Raw genomic sequence first — 18,658 nt, forward strand, 5'->3', positions numbered from 1 at the left:
GATCCAGAGAAACTTGGCTGTGTGGATTCAGAATTGGGATGCCCGCAGAAGGCAGAGAGTGGTAGTACTTGGGGCGTACTCTGCCTGGAAGCCAGTGATAGTGGTGTTCCACAGAGATCTGTTCTGGGACCCCTGCTCATTGTTAATTTAGTAAATGAGTGAGACTAGGAAGTGGAAGGGTGGGTCATTAGGTTTGTAGATGGCACAGATGGTGGTGTTGAGGATAATTTAAAAGCATAAGTTACAGCAGAACATTGACAGAATGCAGAACTGGGCTGAGGAGTGGCAGATGGAGTTCAATTTGAAGAAGTTTGAAGTGATAGACTTGGCAGGTTGAACATAAAAGTACCTACAAGGTTAATGGCAGGATTCTTAGCAGTGTGATCTCTGGGTCCACGCCTATAGATCTCTCAAAGTTGCCTTGCAAGTTGATAGGGTTGTTAGGAAGGTGTGTGGTATGTTGGCAGCTCTATAAAACTGGTTAGACCGCGCTTGGGAGTATTGTGTTCAGCTCTGGTCGCCTCATTGTAGGACGGATGTGGAAGCATTAGAGAGGGTGCAGAGGGATGTTGCCTGAATTTGGGAGCACGTCTTTATGAGGAAAGCCTGAGCGACTTAGGGTTTTTCTCTTTGGAGCGAAGGAGGGTGAAAGGTGACTTGATAGAGGTGTAAAAGATGATAAAGGGCGTGGGTAGAGCGGACAGCCAGCGCCATTCCCCCAGGGTGTCAATGGCTAATATGAGAGGACATAATTTTGAGGTGATTGGAGAAAAGTACGGGGGCGGGCGGTGTCTGTCATACACAGATGGGTAAGTGCATGGAACGCATAGCTGCTGGTGGTGGTAAAGGCAGATACATTGGGAGCTTTAGATAGGCGCACGGATGAAAGAAAAAGGGGAGGGAAGGGTTAGATTGATCTTGGAACGATCGGCACAACATAATGGGCCAAGGGACCGCACTGCGTTCGTATGTTCAGTATTATTAATAACATTTCTAAAGCTAAATAATATTACAAAATTATTACACACTTCGATCATCCATGCCTCAAACTTAGTGCAATGACTTGCAGCAAGCAAAAAGCACCCCGGCGCTTCAGAGCTTTGCAAATAATACGCCGGCGGCCGCCGCAGGACTCGATCGACCGGCTCGCCGATTGATTGGAACGCCCTCGGTGTGATGTAACAGCAGTGACGTCATCCCCGGTGCCTGCGCAGGCGCAGTGTTGAGGTAAGATGGCGGCGTGTGTGCGGCGGGCTGCTCAGGCAGCGGGGCTGAGGCTCCTCCGGACGGACTGGCGATGCGGGAAGCCACAGGTAGGTTCGCGCCGGCCCCCGGACTTTCACCGTTCGATTCAGCTGCTGGCAACCTAGTTTTGATTTTGCTGCAGCGAAGGAAGTTCGTGCGGGAGGGGTTGTAATACCTGGGGAGACTGTAGGTGTTCAGAATCGGTTTGTTACCACTGATCTATGTCGCGAAATTTGTGTTGTTTTACGGCAGCAGTACAGACCAAGGCATAAAAACTGCTATAAATTATAAACTAAATAGTGGAGAAGTAACGAGGTAGGGTCAATGGAAATCGGATGGCCGAAGGGAAGAAGCTGCTCCTAAAACGTTGAGAGTGGGTCTTCAGGCTCCTGTACCTCCTCCCTGATGGTAGTACTGTAATGAGATGAGAGCGGTCCTGGTTGGATGCCGTCTTCTTGATGCAGCGCCTCTTGAAGATGTTCTCGATGGTGGGGATTGTTGTGGCTGAATCTACAACGCTGTCAGCCTCTTGGGGTCCTGTGTATTGGAGCCTCCGTGCTGGTCAGAATGCACTTCACTTTACATCTATAGAACTTTGCAAAAGTCTGTGGTGACAAACCAGATCTGAAACTCATAATGAAGTTGAGTCGCTGGTATGCCTTTGTGATTGCATCATTGTGTTGGTCCCAGGTTAAATGTCAATGCCCAGGAACTCCTTCACCTTTTCCACTGGTGACTCTCTGAGGACTGATGTGTGTCACCCAGTCCCCCTCCCTGAAATCCACAATCAATTCATTGGCCTTGCTGACATTACGTGAGTTTGTTGTTGTGACACCACTCAACAGTGGAGTTTAGAAGAATAATTTGGGGGGGGGAGGGGTTCTCACTGAAAGCTATTGAATATTGAAAGGCTTAGAGTGAGCGTGGAAAGGATGTTTCCAATAGTGGGAGAGTCTAGGACTGCAAGAATGTCTCTCTAGAGGGAACTGAGGAATTTCTTTAGCTAGAGAATAGTGAATCTGTGGAATTTATTGCCAGAGATAGCGGTGGAGGCCAACTCATTGGGTGTATTTAAAGCAGAGGTTGATAGATTCTTGATTGGTAAGGCTGCAGGGAGAATGGGGTTGAGAGGGATAACAAATCAGCCGTGATTAAATCTGCTCCTCTGACTTATGGTGTAAGCAGCAGATCTATCTCCCTCTTTTTATAGATGGCATTTGAGCTGGGTCTAGTCACGCAGTCATTAGAGTAGAGCATCCTTAAGACGAGTCTCTGATTGTCTGCAAGGAGGAGATGTTTGTATGATCCATCCTGACCGTGGTCTTCCGATAGGGAAGTCGAGGATAGAGTCGCAGAAGAAGGTGGAAGATACAAAGGTCCATGAGTTGGGTCTAGGGTAGCACCTTCCCACCTGTCCACCCCATGGATGCTTCTCAACCTGCTAAGCTCTTCTAGCAGATTGTTTGTTGTAGCCACACAGTGATGCAGTTTTTGTACTAACATCAAAGTTGCTGGTGAACGCAGCAGGCCAGGCAGCATCTCTAGGAAGAGGTACAGTTGACGTTTCAGGCCGAGACCCTTCGTCAGGACTAACTGAAGAAAGAGTTAGTAAGAGATTTTTTCTTCCTTCAGTTAGTCCTAACGAAGGGTCTCGGCCTGAAATGTCAACTGTACTTCTTCCTAGAGATGCTGCCTGGCCTGCTGCGTTCACCAGCAACTTTGATGTGTGTTGCTTGAATTTCCAGCATCTGCGGAATTCCTGTTGTTCAGTTTTTGTTTTTTACTATTTGATGGGTCTGGTGCCAAGCAGATGCTTGTTCCTGTCACCAGCTGATGTTGTTTCTGTCTGAGTGAAGCCTCTGCCAGAGACGTCTGCTGGTTCTTGTGTTGCATCTCAAAGGTTAGACTAGTGTTTTACCTCTGTAGCGTAAAGATAAATCTTTGATTAAAATATTTGGCCTTGAGACTTATTTATTATGTTATGTAGGAAAATGTCAGAAAAACTCTGCTAATCTGACATCATTGAGACTTTGGTATTGGACTAGCAGATTTTCTGGACTATTGTACAGAATTTCCTTTTACTATCCCAACACTTTTAAATTGTTAAAAATGTTATAATATCTCCAGTGATTCGAGGGTATGCAGGAATGGGACCCTGGTGAGTTTTGCAGCAGCATGGGAACTGAAGGTCCAGTAAATTTCAGGAGAGTGGGAAATGTCACTTGATGTCAGGTTTCAGATGGTTGCATCATGGATTATCAGAGCCTTTCTTGTAATTATATTTTGCACTGATTAATTTGTTTTCTGTAAATTAAGATAGATGATTACATCTATTGTTTCAGACTGTCTTAAACAGCTGGAACAGATTCCAGGCCACTCAAGCCACAGCTGCACAAGTCGTTCTGAATGTACCAGAAACAAAATTAACTATTCTGGAAAATGGACTCCGAGTAACATCAGAAGATTCTGGACTCCCAACTTGTACAGTGAGTACGAGCCATATTTGTGGACTTTCTTATTCACATGTAGCAACATATCATTTTTCTTATGTGTGGTATATGTAAAAGATCTAATTGTCAATTGATTTCTTCCTCTTCGGTTATTTTTATTAAAATCTAGACATTGTCTTAGTGTTCATTTGGTAGGTGTACTTGGGTTTCACTGGCTAGCAGCACAGATAGGGATCAAATATGTAAATGATGTAGAATCAGATGCCAATTAATCAGCAATTGAGAAAAAGGTCAGCAGGTTGGCTAGAACAGCCTATGAGTAGGCTTTGAATGTTGACTTTCACCAAACCTAGCTTGCCGTTCTGCACTATCAGATCTCTCTCCCTCTACCCCACCTTAAGCCTTTCTGCATTTGAAACATCTATGCTGAGTACAAATTCAGTCGCACATCAAATGTGCCATCTTCATCTCCCTGTTCTACTCTGGTGAAATTCACCATAGGTATTTGGTCACTTAAACAGATCAGATTAACCAACCTGTGAACAGCAATGACGCGAATAACTATTGTTACTGGTTTCATTTGTGCTGTGAAGTGTCTGGATCAGCAAGGCCCCTCAGTGACAGCTTGACTTTGCAATCTCCTGCTCACAGAACATAGAATATTACAGCACAGTACAGGCCCTATGGCCCAGAATGTTGTGCTAACTTAAGATCAATTTAACCCTTCCCTCCCACATAGTCCTATCATCTATTTTACTAAGACGGTTGTGCTACTCCAAAGAGTGCTATTTGAGGTCATTCTTCCCCTTGTCATTAGGCTCTATAATGAGCCAACCTATAGCAGGGGAAGTGATGACCCCCTCCTGTTAGACTGTTTGAGGTAACTTTTTTCTTCTTTCTTACTTCTCTTCTAATATTTGTGTATCTGTGCACTTGTAATGCTGCTGTGACCTTAATTTCCTGTGGGATCAATAAAATATCTATCTAGCTATCTATCTATCAGAATCAGGTTTATTATCACCGGCATGTGACGTGAAATTTGTTAATTTAGCAGCAGCAGTTCAATGCAATACATAATCTAGCAGAGAGAGAAAAATAAAATAAAATAAAACATAATAAATAAACAAGTAAATCAATTAAGTATATTGAATAGATTTTTTTAAATGTGCAAAAACAGAAATACTGTGTATTTAAAAAAAGTGAGGTAGTGTCCAAAGCTTCAATGTCCATTTAGGAATCGGATGGCAGAGGGGAAGAAGCTGTTCCTGAATCACTGAATGTGCGCCTTCAGGCACACAGTATATCCTACCTGATGGTAACATTGAGAAGTGGGCATGCCATGGGTGCTGGAGGTCTTTAATAATGGATGCTGACTTTCTGAGACACCGCTCCCTAAAGATGTCCTCGGTACTTTGTAGGCTAGTGCCCAAGATGGAGCTGACTAGATTTACAACCTTCTGCAGCTTCTTTCGGTCCTGTGCAGTAGCTCCTCCATACCAGACAGTGATGCAGCCTGTCAGAATGCTCTCCACGGTTCAACTATAGAAGTGTATTTGTTGACATGCCAAATCTCTTCAAAGCCTCTGTCTTGCCTTCTTTATAACTGCATCGATGTTTTGGGACCAGGTTAGATCCTCAGAGATCTTGACACCCAGGAACTTAAAGCTGTTCACTTTCTCCACTTCTGATCCCTCTATGAGGATTGGTATGTGTTCCTTCATCTTACTCTTCCTGAAGTCCACAATCAGCTCTTTCGTCTTACTGAGTTGTCGATGCGGCACCATTCCACTAGTTGGCATATCTCACTCCTGTATGCCCTCTCATCACCACCTGAGATTCTACCAACAATGGTAGATTTGTAGATTGTATTTTTGTAGATGGTACTTGAGCTATGCCTAGCCACACAATCATGTGTATACAGAGAGTAGAACAGTAGGCTAAGCACACACCCCTGAGGTGCGCCAGTGTTGATTGTCGCAAAGAGGATATGTTATCACCAACCTGTGGTCTTCTGGTTAGGAAATCGAGGTTCCAATTATAGAGGGAGGTACAGAGGCCATCTCTTAAATGTCCTTAATGTCTCTGCCTCTACCACCACCCCTGGCAGCACATTTCACACACCTACCACTCTCTGTGGCTACGTCCACACTACACCGGATAATTTTGAAAACGCAGGTTTCGAGTAAAAACCACAGGCGTCCACACTAAGCGTTTTTCAAAATATCTCCATCCACATTAGACAGATATTTGGGCGAATCTCCTCCTACTGGGCATGCACAGGACACACAGAAAACAAGCGAAGAGGAAACGGTATACTTGGTGCGCGTTTGTCCAGTTACAGAGTAGAAAAACTTAAAAGGACTTGCTCTTGGCTCTCGTGCAGGAGGACTTAAAACTAAAAAAAAACAAATACTGGAGCGTATAGAGGCAACCGACAGGGAGTTCATGGACAGTATTACCCAGCTGACGATGAACATTGAAAAACTGACTAACTCTGTTGCATTAATAAAGCACCTTGTCAAATGTATAAAGCATGTCTGCATCAGTGTTATCTTGTATTTCCACACAATGTTACATTAGGCTGTTACACATCTATTGTCAGAGAAGTACTTGCATAAATAGGTGAACCACCTTCATACAAGCGAGGACAGAAAACAGGGCAAAGTGAGTATACTTATTTATTCAGTAAGCTATGGGTCAAAGTATTTGGTGAGTACATTTCTAACCCTTCTGGCTTCAGTCTCGTTGCCATTTGTTCTGAAATTGTTAGGTTATGTGGGGGTTTGTGTTCAAGAAAACAACGAAATGCCGCACTGCGGCTATCTGTTCCGGCACGTCATGACAGCGTTTTTAAATAGTCAAAAAAGCTCACTTTACAATTTAACTCTCACGCCGTTCACACCAACTGCGCGTTATAACAGCCGTCCGGAAGTGCTTGCGCAGTACCAAGCAGAAGCAGAAAAAACGTTGTTGTGGTGTTGTCATGACAGCGTTTTTAAATCTCTCCGTTTACTCCGTACACACTACAACGGATATTAGGCGCTTTCAGATTTATTCACTCTGGAGATCGTTTCTGAAAATCTCCGTTTTCAGGGGATGAAAACGCCATTTCAGTGTAGACAGGAGGTCAAAACGAAGAGAAAAAGCTTTGTTTTCAAAATTATCCGGCGTAGTGTGGACGTACCCTGTGTATAAACAAACTTAACCTTGGACATTTCACCCCACCCCTCCCCCAGTACTTTTTCTTCAATTGCCTGAAAATTGTGCTCCCTTATTTAGCTATTTCCACCCTGGGAAAATGTCTTTGACTGTCCATGAGGTCTACACCTCTTATTATCTTGTACATCTCAAGTCACATCTCATCATCACTTCAGAGACAAAAGTCCTAGCTCAATGAACCATATAGCTCGTGAATTTCCTTTTGAGCTGTAGTTATGATGGTAGTTAAAAACAGAAAATGCTGGAAATATGCAGCAGATTTGGCCACATCTATGGGAAGAGAAACATTAATGTTTCATGTCTAACACTGGTGAATTTGGTCTGTTATCACTTGCTGGGACCTTAATTGACATGGAATTGTATTTTGATAACAAATGAAATAAGGAGCAACATGAAGGAAGAGAGATGCCAGACCATTCATGACAAATAAAGCAAGTCTCAGCTGCAACAGATTCACTTTGAAGAGATCAGCAATCAGATCTCTCTGGTGAGATCACCTATTGGACATCTACCCATGCCTTGCAAATGGTTTTCAGCCACAATCTTTGCCATTTACCAATGTGCTGCCTCTCATTTCAATGATCTTGTCTCTGCTAAGTAATTTTGGTGCTCCGGATCATAGACAAGTCTTCCATCTCTTTGACACTATGACTCAGTTTAAAGCTGAGGGATGGGAGGGGCAAGGTAGTAGGTTTAAGTGGTACATTTTTAAGGAGGGATTTGGGGGAGAACAATCGGAATTGGAGATGAGATTGTGCCAACAGTATGTGATGTGGGTGATCGCTGGTGTACAGTGATGAACTTTGATTTTAGTTGGGGTGGGCTTTAAAGTCAGGCGTAAGCATTTTTAAAATAGTTTGCGTAAGCCCTTCCACCCTGGTGATTGTCATATAAAATGTGGGTTTCTCAGCCGTGTGCATAATTGAGGCCCATCCTACTCCACAATAACACCACAGAGAATAGTATTCAATCACCTGAGAGCAACAGGTATTGCCCATGGGTGCACAGAGAAACTAGTCACGTCCTTGAGAAGTAGCATTGAGTTGTTTTTATAGAGTTTGGTATGCTCATTGGTAAATGCAATAGATTGTGGCTGAAAACCATTTGCAAGACCTAGATAGGTGTCCAATCAGATGATCTGGCCTTGTATATCTCTTTGCTGATCTCCTAGTGGATCTGTTGCAGCTGGGAATTGTATCAAATCGGGTTTAATGGCAGATGAACTTAATGAGTACTTTGCATCAATCTTCACCGTGGAAGATACTAACAGTGTGTCATTGTTCCGTGAAGGTCAGAGTGCAGGAGTGAGTGCCATTGTTATTACAAAGGAAAAAGTGCTGGGCAAACTCAAAGGTCTTAAGGTGGAGAAGTCACCCGGACCAGATGGACTACATCTCAGTGTCCTGAGAGAGGTTGCTGAAGAGTTAACGGATATATTGGTTATGATCTTTCAAGAATTAATTGATTCTGGCATGGTCCAGGAGGACTGGAAAATTGCAAATGTCACTCCACTCTTTAAGAAGGGAGGAAGGCAAAAGAAAGGAAATTATAGGTCAGTTAGCCTAACCTCAATGATTGGGAAAGTGTTGGAGTCTAATATTAAGGATGAGGTTTTGGAATATTTGGAGCCTAATGATCAAGTAAGTGAAAGTCAGCATGGTTTCTTGCTTAACAAATCTGTTAGAGTTCTTTGAGAAAGTAACAAGTGGGGTGAACAAAGGAGAGGCAGTGGATACCACTTATTTGGATTTTCAGAAGACCTTTGATAAAGTGCCACATATGAGACAAGATAAAGTCCTATGACGTTACTGGAAAGATACCGGCATGGATAGGGGAATAGCTGACAGGCAGGAGGCAGCAAGTGGGAATAAAGGGGGCCTTTTCCGTTGACTGCCAGTGACTAGTGGTGTTCCCAGGTGGTCAGTATTGGGACCTCTGCTTTTCACTTTGTCAATGATTTGGATAATGAAATTGGCTTTGTGGCAAAGCTTGCGGATGATATAAAGATAGCTGGAGGGGGAGGTAGTGCTGAGAAAGCAATGCGATTACGGTAGGACTTAGACAGATTGGAAGAATGGACAAAAGAAAGTGGCAGATGGAATACAGTTTTGGGAAATGTATGATGTATTTTGGTAAAAGGAACAATAATGCAGACTATTATCTAAATGGGGAGAAGGTTCAAACATCAGAGATGCAGTGGGACTTGGGAATCCTCATGCAAGACTCCCAGAAGGTTAATTTACAGGTTGAGTCTGTGGTAAGGAAGGCAAATGAAGTGTTGCCATTTATTTCAAGGGGAATAGAATGTAAAAGCAAGGAGATGATGCTGAGCCTTAGTAAGACACTAGTCAGGTCGCACTTGGAGTATTGATAACAATTTTGGGCCCCATAATCTCAAAAAGGATGTGTTGTCATTGAAGAGCGTTTAGAGGAGATTCACGATGATGATTCCAGGAATGAAGGGGTTAATATATGAGGAGCATTTGGCAGCTTTGGGCCTGTATTCACTGGAATTTAGAAGAATGCATGGGGATCTCATTGAAACCTACTGAAAATTGAAAGGACTAGATAGGGTGGATGTGGAGAGGATGTTTCCTATGGTGGGGGTATCCAGAACTAGAGGGCACAGCCTCAAAACTGAGAGGTGACCTTTTAGAACAGAGGTAAGGAGGAATTTTTTATTTTAGCCGGAGAGTAGTGAGTCTGTGGAATGCTCTGTCACAGACTACAGTGGAGGCCAAGTCCATGGGTATATTTAACATGGAAGTTGAAAGGTTCCTGATCGATGAGGGCCTCAAAGGTTATGGTGAGAAGGCAGGTGTATGGGGTTGAGTGGGATCTGGGATCAACCATGATGGAATGGCAGAGCAGACTCATTGGGCTGAATGGCCTAATTCTGCTCCCGTGTCTTATGGTCTTAATTATCATTCAACCATACATGGATATAGCCAAATGAAACAGCGTTCCACTGGTACCAAGGTGCAAAACATACACAACGCATTCAAAATAGTGAGGAAAAAAATATATAGTCATGCAGAAACAGCACATATGTATTCCAAGATTCTGAGCAACATGTCCCACAAATTGATGGTATAGTCTCCAGCCTGTCATTCCACTGATTGAACACTGGAGGGCAGCACTGACAGGGGAGGCCAGCCCCAGATGCACACCTCCAGCGTCTTTCAACTGGACCGCAGCAGCGGACAAGCTCGTGGTTTGAGGCCTAAGTATTTGCTGTATATGAGCTGGGCATCAGCTTCTTGCCTCGTGCAGTTCCTTGCTTCACTCATTATCAGAATATTTTTCTATTCTATTTATTTATTGGAGCATCCCCCTTCGTATTTTACTTTGTATCTACTTTAACCTGACGATTTAATCTAATGGATTCTGCCATAATCTCAAATTTTTCAAGTTGCCAGTTAGTTTCACCAGCAAATTTTCATATTTTATGCACAAGTTAAAATTATTCATGGAAATGGGGAACAAGACAAACTGCTAACCCATGCCATTGTGGAAAATGTCTATTAATTCTGCTTTGTCATTCTAACCATTCAGATAACCTCAATTTGTTATCACATAGACTAGATCCCAGTGATTGTCACTTTACCTATATATGACTACATATAAACATGAATACATAATATTTTAATTTTCAACTTGTGAAAATTCTAGTTCGTTGACTTATGCAAAGGCATAGAGTATCTTCCCAGATTTGAGAACATTCCTGTGCAATTCTTCTTTGCGTTCTCACCATTGTTTCCTTTTACATGTTGCTATGAGGAAATTGTTTGGCTTTAGTTCTGATTTATTTTGCTTTCCCTAGGTTGGATTGTGGATTGATGCAGGGAGTCGCTACGAGAATGAAAAGAACAATGGAACAGCTCATTTCTTGGAGCACATGGCCTTCAAAGTAAGGAAGGCTGAATTTACCATCAGAATTTTCAATGTGATGACACCTTTTTGAGAGGTCCAGATAGAGTGAACGTTACCAATAGTGGGAATGTCTCTGACCAGGACGTCCCTTTATGAAGAAAAATTTCTTTAACTAGAGGGTGATGAACCTGTGGAATTTATCGCCACAGGTGGCTGTGGAGGCACTGGGTATACTTAAAGCAGATTTAATAGGAATGGTGAGAAAGAACTTGGTTTAATTAAATGGGTAAGTTTTGAGGTGGTATTTGGGAAGAAGACTGTAGTGTAGAGATGAGATTGTGTTCTCGAGGTTTTGGTCAGTGATCTACGATAGCAAGTTGGAAGGAAGAATGTGCGAGGAAGTATGACTTTAAAGATAGAGTGGAAGGGTGGGCGAAAGGTGTGGAATAATTTGTACTAGGGAGGAGTACAGTTCTGTGATGATGGATATTGAGGCTGTTTGGAATAGTTGGAGTTGGGTTCATTACGCAGTGGAAAGGTTGATCACGTAGGTGAAAAATGGTTGAGAACTAAAGATTGATTTATTGGAAGTAGAACTAGGCATGTCATGGATTGACTGAGTTTCATTTTGGCTGGTACACTGCTCAATGCCAAATGTAAATTCAGTGCTAAAATGAATTGTTAGTTCTTTCATTATAATTCAATAAACTTTTTTTCTTCTCCTTTCACCTACAGGGCACAAAGAAACGATCTCAGCTAGACTTGGAGCTTGAAATTGAGAACATGGGCGCCCATTTAAATGCATACACTTCTAGAGAACAAACTGTGTATTATGCTAAAGCATTTTCTAAAGATTTGCCCAGAGGTGATTCAGTTAATGTCTAATTAGCTTTTGAGCCTGGCAGTCATAGAACATAAAGGATCTAGTAATTAGAACGGAACTGTAGTTTTGTAAATTAAATTTATTTTGAAACCTTCTCCCTGCAACATAGAGCAATGTGCAATCTTTTTTTCCGATGTGAATGCGATCAGTGTTATATTTTACAGAAATTGTAATCATTTATCTACTGTCAGATATATAATAGGAAGTAGTGAAGAGAATTGGGACATAAAATCTAATTTAAAAATAATACATCTTCATTTGTGATTCATATTTTGTACACAGCTGTTGAAATACTTGCAGACATTATCCAGAATAGCACTTTGGGAGCAGCTGAGATTGAACGTGAACGAGGTGTTATCCTCAGGGAAATGCAAGAAGTTGAAACTAATCTTCAGGAAGTTGTCTTTGATTATTTACATGCAACAGCCTATCAGTCCACGGCATTAGGTCGCACCATCTTAGGCCCTACAGAAAATATCAAGTATGTATTTGGATATATTTTTAAGTAACAATTGTTTATTTTTCTCATTTTAAGATTACTGTAACTGTTTTTATAACAGATCTATATCTCGGAATGACCTGGTGGAATATATAACAATGCACTACAAAGGACCAAGGATGGTATTGGCCGCTGCTGGAGGTAATTATATTCTTAGTCAATTCTTTTAATGCATCATGGTGCTTTTTGTAAACAAGGCTATGGTGCAATAAATAATTTTCTTTTACTGATATGAATATTTTCTTAGGGTGTATCAATGGGGGTAATTTATTGCAAGCATAAATTAATAGTAAATTGAAGCTTGACGTAGCCACAATTTGTAGGAAAGTGTTATCGAAGCATAATTAAGTATAAAACACAACTGTTTATTTTCCATTTATATTTTTTTTACTGACCTGAAGGATTAAGTTCATTATAGTTTTTTTTAAAACATACTACAAAATCCAATTGATTGGATTTCTGCTATAGAGATGAAGGTGTCCTATATTCAGTCCCTGATTTGTGCCATTGGGTTACAAATCATACTGTCAATGTGAGGAAATATCAGTGTTAACTTGCATTGTAACTATGAATGGACCCTGCTACAAACAAATAGGGATGTCAGCAGAAGACAGAACTGAGCAAAACTCGAACACTGTGAGTTCTTAGTCTGCTTACATAAAGACATATGTGAAAAGGAAGGTTAAATGGGGGGGCGGGGAGGGTGGCAGGGAAGCTAATTAGATTCAGCAATAATGAAAAAATGACAAAAGAAAATTATTCTTGGGCTTCCAGCTGGGTACAGGTACAGCCCAAGAAGAGTTTATTTGTCATATATGCCAGGAAATAATGCTAGATCCTTTTTCAATGAAAAAAAAAGTTTAAACACTGTATGTGTAACTTGGTTCATTCTTGTCCTAATGATGTGCTTTATAATGTGCAGAAATTAGCTGGACTGAGATGATTGCTGTCTGTCAGCATAGATGTACATTTTGTATAGTGATAGAAAGTTTCAATGTCTTCTTGCAGGTGTAGGACATGATGAATTGGTTGACTTAGCAAAGCATCACTTTGGTAATTTAAGTACGTACGAAGGTAACATCACACCAGATCTGCCTCCATGTAAATTCACAGGAAGTGAGGTATGTGCATCAAATCTCATCATTGCAGAGGTTCCATGCTGTTGCCATACTGGGGATGTGGGTGGTTGATCCATTCCAAATCCATCTACGAGTGGTTGCATTGTTTATTGACAGTAGATAAAAATTTCTAACTTTACACTCTTTATATTCCTGGAGATCTGTGGCAGCCATCTGATGACTCACAAGGTGAGTCACCAGGGTGGTCGTAATCCTCTTCATAGAACAGTAGAACTCAATACAGGCCCTTCAATATAAACCTACTCCATGATCTATCCAGCCCTTCCCTCCTACATGGCTCATAATCTTCCATTTTCTTACATCCATATTATTACATGCCTAAGAATCTCTTAAATGTCCTTGTACCTCTGGCACCTCCCACAAACCCTCCCCCGTCCTTCTTAAACAAACGTCCTCTGCCATTGGTCATTGCCACTCTCTGAAAAAGGTGCTGGCTGTCCACTCTATCTATGCCTCTCATAATCCTGTGCAGCTCTATCACTCCAAAGTAAAAAAAACCCTCACAACAAGTTTTTCATTCCAGGCAAATCCCCTCTGCACCCTCTCTAAAGCTTGCACATCCTTATAATGAGTTGACCAGAAATGTACACAATACCCTTAAGTGTGGTCTAACCAGAGTTTTAAAGAGCTGCAACTTTGCACACTCGCTAGAATCAACTCCACCCAACTAATGAAGGCCAGTACCCCTACACCACCTTAAACATCCTGTCAACTTGCACGGCAACTTTGAGGCATCTATGAATGTGGTCCTCAAGATTCCTCTTTCTCCCCGCTACTAAGAATCCTGCGATTAACATTGTACTCTGCCTTCTAGTTAAATTATCCAAATTGATCCACTTCATACTTTTCCAGATTGAACTCTATCTGCCACTTCTCTGCTCAACTCTGCATTCTGTCTGTCCTGTTGTAAATTGTGTAGAATTGTCATTAAGTTACAAGACCTCCAACCTTCATGTTATCTGCAAACTTACTAAGCTACCTCATCATTTCCTCATCCAAGTCATTTCTAAACATCAGAGTAGGGGTCCCAGAACAGATCCCTGGGAACACTACTGACCATTGACCTCCAGGCAGAATACACTTTGACTAACACCCTCTACCTTCCACGGGCAAGCCAATTCTAAATCCATTCAGCCAAGTTTCAGTGGACCTATGCCTCATGACTTTATGGATGGGAAACTGTCAAATGCCTTGCTGAAATCCAGATACACATCTACTCTACCTTCATTAATTTGTTTCATCGCCACCTCAAAAAAAGCTCAGTTAGGCTTGAGGCATGATCTGCCCTTCACAGAGCCACGCTGTTTATCTCTAAACTGCATCTCAGAAAGGCAGCGTTCATCACTAAGGACCCCCGTCACCCAGGACGTGCCTTCGTTTTATTGTTCCCGTCGTAGGACAGAAAGAAGCCTGAAGGCACACACACAGCTACTTCCCCTCTGCCATCCGATTCTTAAATGGACATTGAACCCATGAACACCACCTCACGACATTATTTTTTTCAAATTATTTTTTGTTTTTGCACTATTTTTAATTTATTTAATATACATATACACACACTAATTGATCTTATTAAATTTTTTCCCATATTATCATTGTACTGTTGCCGCTAAATTAACAAATTTCACGACATATACTGGTGATATTAAACCTGATTCTGATAAGACTTTCTCCAAATGCCCATGAATACTCTCCATTTGTTTGATGCATAGGCTCAATGGTCTATAATTCCTTAGATTTTTCTATTACCTTTCTTGAACAACAGAACACTTACTATCCTCTAATCCTCTGGTACCTGTGGCCAGGAAGGATGCAAATATCATCAACTTCACTTTGCTTTCCCCACTTACCATTGTTTATATCTTCATGGAATACTAATTAGAGTATTATTAGTCACAATGAAGGAATAGAAAATTTACATGCTTGGGCAGCTCTGAAAAAGATTTTTACCAAGTTTACAAATCAGTACAAGATAGGATGTAACAGGCAAAAAAGATCTGATGTGAGTTATTTAACCAATTTCCCCTGGGATCAATAAAGTATGACTATGACTATTTTGTAACTAAAATGTTTGAGGTATATGCATCTAAAAGTTGCTCTGAGAGTCTTGATTTAAGTTTCAGCATTAACTGAGAACCAATTCCATTAATTGTGCTATTCTACATTACAACATACTTAAAAGATTCATTTAATTTTAGCTTATTGCTAAATGTTCCAGAGTAGTCCTTTACTTGTACTGTGATAATTAATTGTTTCACAGATTCGTGTAAGAGATGATAAGATGCCGTTGGCTCACATTGCTATTGCTGTTGAAGCGGCTGGCTGGTCACATGCAGACACTCTTCCCCTCATGGTGGCAAACACACTAATCGGTAACTGGGACCGTTCTTTTGGTGGTGGTGTGGTAAGTACACCAGCGTGCAAAAGTCATTAGAAAATAGCTTTGTTTAGAGCTTAATGGCAATTGGTAGCTTCGTTAAATACAAGTTTTATGGGTATTTGAGTTGACAATAAGAAACAGTAAAATTGTGGCTGAGCCTATAACCTCGTGTCTATTTTAATGGCCAGAAACTGTTAATCTCTGCTTGAATATACTCAAGATGAGTATGCAGAAAACTACAGAAGGCATTTTTCTTTTCACTGATCTTAAATGGTCAGTCCTTTATCCTGAGACCAGTTTTTGATTCTAGCTTTAGAAAGGGACATAATAAGTACTAGTTCTAAAACCGGGAAATAAAGTGATTGCTATCAGGTTCTGCTACAAATCTTATAACTTCCTTTCTGAAGGCATTGATTGTGCAAGATAGAATAGACCCTGACAAACTAAGTCACCAGCAACTTGACTCTAAATGGGAAAAAAAATTGCCATCTTCTGGTCTCTGTTACAAAGCTAGTTTGCTATCTGGTTTTGGCCACTCACAAGTAAAGGCTGATTTATACTTCTGCGTCAACTCGACGCCGTAACCTACGCAAGTGGCCGACACGCATTGTGAACATTTGTACTTGTGCGTTGGTGTGTCTGCATCACTTTGCAATTTGGGCACGTTGGGCATGCGCACACACCTGCCCATGCAAGGCTTCATGGTCATGGTAGTCTTTCTCGGGGTAAATTTTAAAGCGAGCGTCTTTTTTCGTAAAAGCGAAATGCGTCCTCCATAATTTTGGAGGTCTGTAAAGCTTTATGGAAAGCATTGCAGCCAGAGTTCCTTCCCTGCCCTTCAGTCGCCCAGTGGGAAGCTATTGCAGCGTAGGAGGAAATGCGATGCTACCAAGCGGACCAATCACAGTTGTTGTGGTCTGCATTGCTGCGACGCGCAGTTACATTTTGAGAGAGGTGCGCGCCAGGCTATGGCGTAGGGATTCATGTTGGCTCTGCGTAGGGTTTGCGACGAGTATATAACAGGTAACCGTAGCTACAAAGTTAGCCAGCTGGTGGCGTGGTGGCGTAGTGGCATCAGCGGCCGCACTTTGGAGTGAAGGCTCCTGAGTTCGAACCCAGCCGGCTCCCCGGGCACACTTTCCATCCATGCTGGGTCGAGCTAGCAACTCGACCTCGTAAAAAAGAAATTGCCTGCTACAGAAACATCAACAGCAAAAAGTTGATGGCCTATGCTCCCCATGAGTTTAAAGGGCAATTTCCTTCCTTTTTCCTATAGCCACAAAGTTAGTCACATCACTTCAGACATTAAATATCTTGTTTCCTTCCAAACTAAGAAAAATAAATCCATTTTATCTTACTTCACTGTTGCTGTTTTAAATATTATGAAGCACTGTTAGACCTGTAAACATTTTTCTTAAAAAACAGAATTTGTTCAGTAAACTGGCACAGATCGCTTGCCAGGGTAACCTCTGCCATAGTTTCCAGTCGTTCAACACCTGTTATACAGACACTGGTCTCTGGGGGCTCTACATGGTCTGCGAGTCTAACACAATTGATGAGATGCTGCATTTTATTCAAAGAGAGTGGTAAGAGTATATATTTACCTTTTGTACACAGGAATTATTACAAGTTACCGTATTCTTCACAGTACCAGCACAGCAAATAGTTAAATTCCAGGGGAATGTTCAACCATATACCTTAGATGAATCACTTGTGAATCAGATTCAGTTAATCATAACAGTAGTCATATCTGCTACTTTATCATATGTTGGTTCTATAACTATGCAATAGGGTGCATATAAACATTGAACTGTATTATTTACTACAGCAGAATAAAATCACTTAAATGAGCATGGCAACATTTATTCTTCACAAACACAAAGACATTTTGGTTTAACCCATCTGCCTTATTTCAGGGTTTAAATTTGAGATTTTAAATTGGAAACAGTCAGGAAGCTGTTAGCAAATACTAAAGCAGTTTTTCTTTTTCAGGATGCGATTGTGCACTAGTGTTACTGATACTGAGATTGCAAGAGCAAAGAATCTGCTAAAAACAAACATGTTACTGCAGCTTGATGGTAAGAACAGAGTTATTGGTTTTTTTTTCCCAGAAAGTTATTTTTATGTAAGTATTCATTGGGAATTCACTGTTTCCAGGTTCGACACCAATCTGTGAAGATATTGGCAGACAAATGTTATGTTACAACAGAAGGATTCCACTCCCCGAGCTTGAAGCTAGAATTGAAGTGAGTGCATATTGTGCTGGTAGTTTCTTCAACTATGAAGTGTGAATGCCAGATCCTGTTAAACAAGTGATCTGTGCATTACAAGTTGATTGGGTTTTCAGAAATTCATCCTTAAGAGTTCACAAGTTACTACCCAAAACTGAGCACAGGATAATTTTGCGGGGGGAGTTAAAAAAAAACTTTCAGCTCATTTGTTATAGAAGATCAAAATATGAAGAGTTGGATGTTGGGTCTATTGTATCATTAAATATACCTTAATCTGCTACATGTGAATAAATTAATTTGTCTTAAATCTGTTTCAATTTTGAACTAGGCTGTTGATGCTAAAACAGTAAGAGATGTATGCAGCAGATACATCTATAACAAGGCCCCCGCAATTGCTGCAATTGGTAAGTACATGTCATAAATTGTGTTGTTTGTCTGCAGCCGATTAAGGCTTTCTAACTGTAATAAATTACTTTTTGCAGGTCCTGTTGAACAACTTCCAGATTACAACAAAATTTGCAGTGCAATGTACTGGTTAAGATAATGTTATTCTATGAAATAAAGCAAAACATTCAGACTGGATTTTACCATTTTATTATCAAATAACACATGCACAGTGATAAAAGGGATTGTGGATCATTTCATTTCTTCAGTCTAGCAGTATTAACTTGGTCTTGTGCAGCTTTTTTCGCTTTAACCATTTCAACAAGTTCCTATTAAAAAAAAAGAATTCACAATG

At 41.1% G+C, this 18,658-nt stretch overlaps 2 protein-coding genes across 2 annotated transcripts in view; one reads left to right on the top strand and one right to left on the bottom strand.

Moving 5' to 3' along the window:
* The first annotated feature begins 1,209 nt into the window (after positions 1-1,209).
* pmpcb (peptidase, mitochondrial processing subunit beta) lies at positions 1,210-18,539 on the top strand. The gene is made up of 13 exons (XM_063072837.1): positions 1,210-1,313; positions 3,588-3,731; positions 10,738-10,824; positions 11,523-11,652; positions 11,953-12,151; positions 12,231-12,310; positions 13,178-13,290; positions 15,569-15,712; positions 17,114-17,274; positions 17,681-17,766; positions 17,846-17,934; positions 18,248-18,323; positions 18,402-18,539. Exons 1-13 carry the CDS (start codon positions 1,233-1,235, stop codon positions 18,461-18,463), a joined length of 1,452 nt encoding a protein of 483 aa, XP_062928907.1. The 5' UTR covers positions 1,210-1,232; the 3' UTR covers positions 18,464-18,539.
* Positions 18,497-18,658, bottom strand: part of dnajc2 (DnaJ (Hsp40) homolog, subfamily C, member 2) — a 36,315-nt gene continuing 36,153 nt past the window's right edge. Inside the window, exon 17 of the mRNA XM_063072835.1 lies at positions 18,497-18,632. Within this exon, the coding sequence (XP_062928905.1) occupies positions 18,561-18,632 (72 nt within the window). The 3' untranslated portion in view covers positions 18,497-18,560. The remainder of the gene's footprint in view (positions 18,633-18,658) is intronic.

This window comes from Mobula hypostoma, chromosome 20 (assembly GCF_963921235.1).
Source record: "Mobula hypostoma chromosome 20, sMobHyp1.1, whole genome shotgun sequence".
Taxonomy (NCBI): Eukaryota; Metazoa; Chordata; class Chondrichthyes; order Myliobatiformes; family Myliobatidae; genus Mobula; species Mobula hypostoma.

Excerpts from the sequence above, each read along its gene's own strand:
- pmpcb (XM_063072837.1), top strand. The coding sequence starts at position 1,233 with ATGGCGGCGTGTGTGCGGCGGGCTGCTCAGGCAGCGGGGCTGAGGCTC. Across the intron at positions 11,653-11,952 it reads TTCTAAAGATTTGCCCAGAG|CTGTTGAAATACTTGCAGAC; the intron begins GTGATTCAGTTA and ends TTTTGTACACAG. Across the intron at positions 17,767-17,845 it reads CATGTTACTGCAGCTTGATG|GTTCGACACCAATCTGTGAA; the intron begins GTAAGAACAGAG and ends CACTGTTTCCAG.